At 31.2% G+C, this 8,924-nt stretch overlaps 1 protein-coding gene across 1 annotated transcript; it reads left to right on the forward strand.

The window, feature by feature from the left end:
* The first annotated feature begins 5,501 nt into the window (after positions 1-5,501).
* LOC114274944 (uncharacterized) lies at positions 5,502-6,641 on the forward strand. Its single transcript, XM_028216926.2, has 3 exons — positions 5,502-5,801; positions 5,996-6,095; positions 6,187-6,641. Exons 1-3 carry the CDS (start codon positions 5,502-5,504, stop codon positions 6,639-6,641), a joined length of 855 nt encoding a protein of 284 aa, XP_028072727.2.
* Positions 6,642-8,924: the final 2,283 nt, after the last annotated feature.

The following is an 8,924-nucleotide window of genomic DNA, read 5'->3' on the forward strand; positions in this document are numbered from 1 at the left end:
GATCATATCAATTCTCTATTTTTTTTATATACATTTTTATAAAAAAATAAAAAAACTAAAAAAAGTCAAAAAAGTAGTTTTTAACCAACTTTCCAAAGTGATCAAATGTGAATGGATGTCAATTGGTCAGTTACTTTGAGTGCTGGCTTTCTTTTACACCATAAGAATGAGAGGCATATGATTATATGTTCTAGGAAAAATTACAAATCAGTGAAAAGACCACAAAAAAATTGCAAAATCATTTATCACTTTAACTATTAAATTGATAAGTTTTATATGTGATTTGTAATTTATTTTTGGTTTTTCAACTTAGTTGCAATTTTTCTTATGTTTTACTTATAATCACTCTGAATGAAATTTTGATATTTATTTTATTTATTTTTTCCAAAGCTCACTTGGATGTTTATTTTCTTAGTTGCGTCCAAAAATTTTTATTTCTTTTCTTTTCTTTCTAAATCACCTAATCTAAACTGACTGGTATGAAGGTTTTGTAAGGAATTTTGAAAAAGTTATTTCAAATATTATGCGCATAGGGCGGCGAGTGAAACTAGAATTATATCTCAAAAAATTTCTCTATTGTTAATAAAAGTTAAAATTGAGATCCTGATGAAATTGATGAGAGAGTCACAGGTATCCGATCATATGATTGAATGTAGGTTACTTTCCATAATAATTAATGTAAAATCACTAATATTGGTGATGCATATTAAAAATAACATTAAAAAAAATTCATCAACCCAACTATTCTTTAGGCAATCCCACACAATCTTGCCTACAATCCTACCATTTGAAAGGCAATTTTAATAAGAAAAAAAATTATACATAAATGAATTTTTTATTTTATTTTATAATCACTAAGCATAAAGTCATGAGTCCTACGTGTATTTATTAACAATAATACTATATTTCTTAATTTATCACTTCTAAATGACCCTTAATGATGTGACATTGAGGTTAAACTCCACATGATGAAATGTTTGACAAATCAGAATTTGACATTTGTACACATTATTAGGAGCAATTTTTAGGGGTGTTAAATTAGGTGCTTCAAGCATTTTTCATTTATAAATATAGAACTCACTATTGAAAACACAAAAATATGTGTGAAATATAATTATATTTCATTCATATTTCACTTATCTTTTCCAAATCTTTACCCAAATTCATACTTCAAGCACAGTATAAGGTCGCGTTTGGTCAATAGATTTAGGAAGGAAAAGGGTTTTCCAAACTCTCAAAGGCTTTATGAAGAGAAGTTATTTGTTGGTCTTGAGACACTGCCATGTGGTGCCCCAATGGTGTTGTGATTGGTGGAGAGAGTGGAGTTTAAGAATTTGTATTGGATGATTGAGGAACATCTAATGTCATAGGGAATTGTGATTGGTGTGGGGCATGATCACGTAATACCCTAAGACCAACCAATAATTTTTCCTTTATGAAACTACGTTGGGATAGATGATCTCAAGCCCAAGTCTTAGTGTTAGTAGTGGTACAACATAAAAAAATATATATTTTGAAAAGTAAGTTAAAAGTTGATTTTTTAATTTTTTTTTTATTTAAAAAGCGTATAAAACATAAAGTGATGTGATTTTAAAAAGTTAAAAAGCTAAAAAACTTACTTTAACCCAATTGTCATACTTTTTCATATTCCACTAGACATATAATGATAATATCAGTCCTTTAATTTTCTATAAAATAGAATGTTTATGTAGGAATGTAAATTTGTATATGTACAGAATTTTTGTATTTTCTGATCTACAGTGTAACAAAAAATGAAAATTAATATATATATATATATATTTTGTGGTGATCAACTAAAAATAAATTTATTTGGACATAACATATTTTATCTTTTGAAAGATTAAAATTGTTTTTTGAACCAAAATCATACATAATGCCATTACATTATCATATCCACTGCCACCTCATTATTGTCATCTGGTCGCCACGCAAATGTTGTTGCCATCGCCACTGCATCATTACTAATACCACTATTTTCTAAAAATTTACTTTATTTTATTATTTTTGGATACAAAAACGATTTTCATTCAAATAAATAGAATGTTAAATGAAATGTACAAATCCTTCTCCCTGACAAAAGGAACAATACTCTAAAAAAAAAACAAAAATAATGTTCCACCAAAAAATAACAACAATAATTACAATGAAGGTCTGGTTGGTTAGGGATCATCAAGGCTTGATCGAGACGAAAAAATATTTTATGTAATAAATACGTTACTAAGATGATATGATGTATATTTCTATTTATTAATTGACATATGATTAAAATGAGACTTGAGAAGTTACTTTTTGCTTAGTCTGAAATGCTGAGTATTCGGTCATATCAAATCTCGGTCCAATTTGTTGTCAATTAATAAATGGAATAATGATACTGCGTTATTTAGACCACGCCGTTATGCAAATTACTTGGGTAAACTACCAATAACGTTGTATCCTAATGTAAATTTACTAATAACGCTAAACTACAATATTATTATTTTATGGTACACTCAAACCACTTTCCTTTCCAATTTCAAATTATTTTCTCTTTTATCTTTTTTTTTTCATTCTAAAATTTCAATCCATTCCACCAAAACTCACAATTATCATCAATATCATTGTTTTATGAATGAAAAAAAAATGAAAATTATGGAGATTTGCTCACAATCTATGACAAATTAATTAATTAAGAAAAATACCACAAAACTGATTTTCTAGTTCTGTAAAATAAATCTTGGGGTTGCTGCATTGGTGGTCCACTGTCTCTTCTTGGTCAGCCTCTGCCCTCACGAAGTCTTCCAATTAACTGTCTATGACATGATACATAGACGAAAGAATAAGAAGAAACAAACAGAAGAAAGAGAGCAATGATTTACGGATTGGACGAGAAGAAAGAGCGGGACTCGAATGGGATTATCTACTCTCTCAGCCCAAACTCTTCCAATTAAGAAATTGGTTGGTCGAATGGTAACAAATATTATAATAGATCGCATTCGATGAATGAAACAGAACAAACAAAAAAAAATCAATAGAACAACTAATATTCTGGCTTGCAATTGGGGTGTTGGGTTTATAAATTTACCTACCAAAAAACGAGATGCTTAAGTGAGTGTGACCCTTTTCCAATATACTAGATTAATTATCCATCAGGACATTGCCTATAGACTAAAAAGCAATATGAATGAAATGGAAAAGTACTTTGGAAATGTTATGTGACCATAAAATTCCCAAAATGTGGAAAGCAAAATCTCGTAAAGAAATTATAAAGGCCACTTATGGTGCGCGGTTCACAAATCGAAGACTGTTTGGTCTGTTTCAAAACAACATTTACAAAATTGAGAGTTTCCACAATGGGATAAATAAAAGGTTTTGCAAGAAAAGCATAAAATAAAATGTATGCTTCGTTGTTAGAAATAACACCAACTTAAACTCATTTGACATGTTTTGGCCATGCGCAATGTAGGCTGACACACCAAAATACAAAAAAGACAAACTCATCTAAGTAGGAGGTGTCAAAAAGTATGGGTTAGGGTTGTGACAAATGACATGATCCTGTTGGACTTAACTAGCGATATGGTTTTCCATAAGGTTAATTAGGGGATACAAATAAACAATTTTTTGTTTTTCAATAGGTATCTAAAATACATTAACGCAGTGTTTGGTTAGGAGATTTGAGAAGGGATTTGAAAAAAAGAAAGAAATGTAATCCTATTCATTGTGTATGTTCATGTTTTTTAAACTCATTTTTTTGAAAATTTTAGAGTTTTGTTTGGTTATTTTTTAAACCAGACAGTTTTTTGAAAATTAATATGGGAGTATTTTTTGATGTGATATTTTTTTTTAAAAAAAAAATTGTCTCTCTCTTTAAATCGGAGGGAAACTTGAATTTGCAATAATGCATTTTTTTAAAAACCAAACAAAGATCCTTTTTCAAAATAGAGTTTTCAAATCATTTTTTGAAAAAATAATTCAAAAAAATGGAACCAAACATGATAATTTATGTTTGGTTATAATAAAAAATATATGGAAAACGAAAGGGAGTAAGAAATAAATTAAAAAATAGAAGGACCTTCTAGAACATCAATTCCTTTTATATCTGTGAGAAAAAAACCGGGAAAACTAGAAGGAAAAATTTATCGGGGAGAGAGAGAGTCATTGTTTATGGCTTCTCACAGGAGATCATTCATGAGTAGCTTCAAAAAACCATCATCGACGAGTTTTGAAGATCTAACTCTAGTAGCAAACTCTAATTCGCAGCATCATTCAACAAACCATTCCAATCAAGGATCTTGATTGAAGATCCATTGCTTGGAATTTTTGATCAGGTATTTGTGCTCCTCTTTCATTTTCTCTTACCTTCTCATCAAACTTAGATCTATATTGATTTCTATGTATTTGTTTTTTTATGTTCAAGCTGCTTTGCAATTTTGCTTCGAAGTGAAATTGCAGATCTAACTATGGTAGCAATCTCTGATTCGCAACATCATTCAGCAAACCCTTCCAATCAGGGATCATCATTTGCTTCAATTGGTAATCTTTAATCAATGAACTCGATTGAAGATTCATTGCCTGGAATTTTCGATCAGGTATTTGTGCCCCTCTTTCATTTTCTCTTACATTCTCATCAAACTCAGATCTATATTGATTTCCATGGATTTGTTTATTTATGTTCAAGCTACTTTGTAATTTTTCTTCGAAGTGAAATTGCAGATCTAACTCTGGTAGCAATCTCTGATTCGCAGCATCATTCAGCAAACCCTTCCAATCGGGGATCATCATTTGCTTTAATTGGTAATCTTCAATCACTGAACTTAATTCATTGCCCGAAAATTTCGATCAAGTATTTGTGCCCCTTTTTCGTTTTCTCTTCTTCTCTCATCAAACTCAGATATGTAAATTAACCCTTTCAATCTTGTGAAATGTTTGATTGAATGTTTATTTGAAACATGAGCTTTTGGATGGTCTGTTGATTAGGTTAAGTTAGTTTTGCGTAATGAGTATAGATCATCTCAGATGAATTTGTAGGACAGTAGAAGTGGTGTATGATGGAAACAGTCCTATATTTGGTACATGTTAACTTGAAGCAAAGTATTTGTTTTAGTATTATTTAAATTAAGGGGTAGACTTTATTGCGCGTTAAATTAGTTGATTGGGAAAATAGGTTTGAAGCATTATTCCCAAATGGATTGTCATCTGAGTGTTGCCTGGACTAGGAACTTTTTGATGTAATCATTGCAACATGGAAACATTATTAACAAGTGGATGTGATTTTTTATTTTAAAAAATTGTAGATGCATGATCATGAGGAATGGGAAAAGTATAGAAAGTGGGCAGCCACTTGTGTAGCTATGCATGCTTCATATGCTGTTAGCCTTGTCACAATTCTTCATTGTCGTGATCATATAAGGAACTCAATTTCAAAACAAGGAGATTATGAAAGATATGTCCTAATTAAACGACTAGCGACTTTGGAAAATGCAGATTGTTGTAGATAGTTACGCATGAGAAAAGATGCGTTTGCCACACTAGTTAGCATGCTTAAAAGAACTCAGTTTCTTAGAGACAATCCTCAAAGTAAAGTAGAAGAACAAGTTGCAAAATTCCTTTATATAATTGGCAATAATTTTAGGAACCATACAATCAGGTTCTTTTACAGACAATCAGGTGAGACTGTTAGTTGGCATTTTCATCAAGTTCTTAAAGCCATTATATCATTGGAAGATATCTTTTTAAAGCAACCTGATGGATTCAAGTGCCCTCCGGAGATTAGAAACAATCCCAAGTATTGGCCTTATTTTAAGGTAGTTACATGAATGCAATTAGGGTATAATATTACATGTTTGGATACAAATAAGGAACTTTTTATAGGATTGTGTTGGTGTGATTGACGATACACATTTTCGTGTAAGAGTGCCGAACAAGGATGCACAAAGATACTGAGGACGAAATGCTATCCCACTCAAAATGCTTTGGCTCATGTTCTTTTGATTTAAAGTTTAAATATATCCTTCCGGGATGGGAAAGATCTGCTTCAGACTCAAGAATATTAGATAATGCATTAACAAGAAAAATGGATAAATTGATTGTTCCTCAAGGTGATCACTGAACGTGTATATATGCTGATGAATATAAATCTTTTTTTGTTTTCTTTCAAACTAATATCATTTAATTACTTGTTGGTCCTAGGGAAATATTACTTGGTAGATGTAGGATTTCAACTAAAAACTGGGTTCCTTGTTCCATATAGAAGTACTCGTTACCATTTGAAGGAGTATAGTGTTCATCAACCAGAAAATTCCCAAGAGCTTTTCAACCTTTGTCATGCATCTTTGCGAAATGCAATTGAAAGAGCCTTTGGTGTCCTAAAGAAAAGGTTTCCAATTTTAGGGAGTGGGGCAGAGCCATATTATGATGTTGACACTCAAGCAGATATTGTTTTGGCTTGTTGTATTTTGCATAACTACCTCATGGGTATTGATCCCAATGAAGGTCTTATTGAGGAAGTTGATACAGAGCTTAGAAAAGGACAAGTGCAAGCTAATGTGGCTAGATCAAGTTTAGCTGAAGAATGTAGGGAAGGAGAATTGTTAAGGAAACGAATAGCTACTGATATGTGGAGGGATTACGATATAAATCTTTAGTGACAATCAAATTATAATATAGATCCTGGAAAACAGAGAGGGGCTAGAAGCGTTATTTGATGTTCTTGTTCTTGTGATGTACCCATTATGTACTGATTTGCTTTACATCAATATGATCTTTTTCTTTTGAATGTTATCTTGGAATGAATTATATTTTGATTTGTTTTTGTATTATGCGAAACATTGCATTTGTTTGGGTGGTAATTTGCTACTAGCTATGCTCTTCTTCCAATATGTTTTGTGGCATTTTTGAGTGTAGGTGGAAGGTGACCAAGAATGCTTGGTAGAAATTGACAAGAAACATTTGAAATGGAATAATCAAATGGATGTTGTTCTTATCGACTCACTCTTGGACCAAATGCTCAAAGGGAAAAAAATTGGTGGTAGTTTTACATCATCTGCTTATAGAGCTGGAAGCAATGCGGTGAGTGCTAAGTTTAGCATACATTGTGATTCCACTCATGTTAGGAATGCAATGGCTAAAGATATGTTAACAATTGATAGTGGATTTGGATATAATCATTCAACACAACTGATTGAAGCTACAACAGGTGTATGGGCAACTTACCTCAAGGTATAACTAATTACAAGATTGATGAAGTTCTATACTAGAAAATTAAAATATTTATTCATCATTATTTAATATAATATTATATATGCTATTCTCTATAGGTAAAGCCTAAAGCTTCTCATACATTGTGATTCCAATCATGTAAGGAAAGCAATGGCTAAAGATATGTTAACAACTGATAGTGGATTTGGATATAATCATTCAACACAACTAATGGAAGCTACAACAGGTGTATGGGCAACTTACTTCAAGGTATAACTAATTGCAAGATTGATGAAGTTCTGTACTTGAAAATTAAAATATTTATTCATCATTATTTAATGTAATATTATATATGCTATTCTCTATAGGCAAAGCCTAAGGCTTCTCATTTTCGACATGCTTTGATTCAAAAATTTCAAAAGTTGTGTCAACTCTTCGAAAAGAATCGAGCAACTGGGAGTCTTGCTGTAGGTCCAAAAGAAAAGCGACTTCGTTAGGCTAGGCAACAAATTCTTTTGGACTATAAACATACTGATCAGACAGAGTCACTATCAGAGAATCTTGATGGGATTGGAACTCAAGATGACTAAACTGCTAAAGTATCTTGTTCCTCTAACTCAAAGAAGAGAAAGAATAAATCAGGTGATACTCTGTGTGAGGAAGTAAGGTCAATTAAGGAGGGTCTAGATGCGATTAGCAGCACTTGATCGTGGTAACCTTCGGAACTATATAGATGAACAATTATTTGAGGAGATTGAGAAGGTTAGTGGCATGAGTGATGCTTCTCGAATGAAGGTGTATCAAGTTCTTACTAAAGAAGTGAGTGATGCTCAAGCATACATAGCTTGCCCTATTGAACGCTAAGGTCTTTGGTTGTTTGTTAAATTTGGATCTTCAATCTTTGATGCATAGTACTATTTTTCTTTCTTTAGTGCCTTTTTATTTGAAGTTTTCAGGGATTTGGTGAACCTATGAAAATATCATTAGGCTTGGATTTTTTGTATGTAGACTTTCTTAGTTGCTTGCTGCACTTGAATGGTAGATTCAGGGCTTGTATGTGTCCTTGAGATTCTAAATGGTCTCTGTTGCATAATGGCCTCTATTGCATTTCTTTTTGATATTGTGGATATGAATGCTATGCACTGCTTATCAAGTTCTATTTTAATGTTTTTTTTTTTTTTGTAGTGCTTGTGAGATTATTCTGATAGAACTATGGATCTGTAACACTATTTAATGCTTTAATAATATTAACTTGATCATCATTATGTTCAATTTAAATAGGAACTCTTGGAATCATGAACTAATCTGAAACAAAAATATTTTTTTGTTTTGGTTCTGGTCTAGTTTTATAGGTGTTAATTGTTCAGTTTGGTTGTTAAAATCACAAGATCGATAGACTAGTTGATTTGGTTTTTAATAACTTCTTTTAATTTTTTTTCTTCTAAAATATTAAATAGGTGAAAGAACTAAAAAAATACTTATCATTTTTATACAATTTTATTTTTTGGGAGGCTATAAATAATTTTTAAAAAATTGATTTTTATTTTTATCAAATTAATTATTATTTTTTATTTTTAAAAATTGAAACCTTTTTCTGAAAAACAAACTAAAACACTTTGATCATGTACACCCATATTTTTCGCTATTACCAAATCGAGGTAAGAAGGTTTAAGCCATCTAACTTGGTTGGTAGTGAGTAGGATGTTATCAAGATAGACATTATCTTTGGG

The sequence above is a fragment of the Camellia sinensis genome, chromosome 11, assembly GCF_055761805.1.
Source record: "Camellia sinensis isolate YWXY chromosome 11, ASM5576180v1, whole genome shotgun sequence".
NCBI classification, from domain to species: domain Eukaryota; kingdom Viridiplantae; phylum Streptophyta; class Magnoliopsida; order Ericales; family Theaceae; genus Camellia; species Camellia sinensis.

What these genes read in the sequence shown, in the direction of transcription:
- LOC114274944 (XM_028216926.2), top strand. Translation starts at nt 5,502, where the DNA reads ATGAGAAAAGATGCGTTTGCCACACTAGTTAGCATGCTTAAAAGAACT. An exon ending in AGTATTGGCCTTATTTTAAG is followed by an intron (nt 5,802 to 5,995) that starts GTAGTTACATGA and finishes TTTGATTTAAAG; the next exon opens with TTTAAATATATCCTTCCGGG. An exon ending in TAAATTGATTGTTCCTCAAG is followed by an intron (nt 6,096 to 6,186) that starts GTGATCACTGAA and finishes TGTTGGTCCTAG; the next exon opens with GGAAATATTACTTGGTAGAT.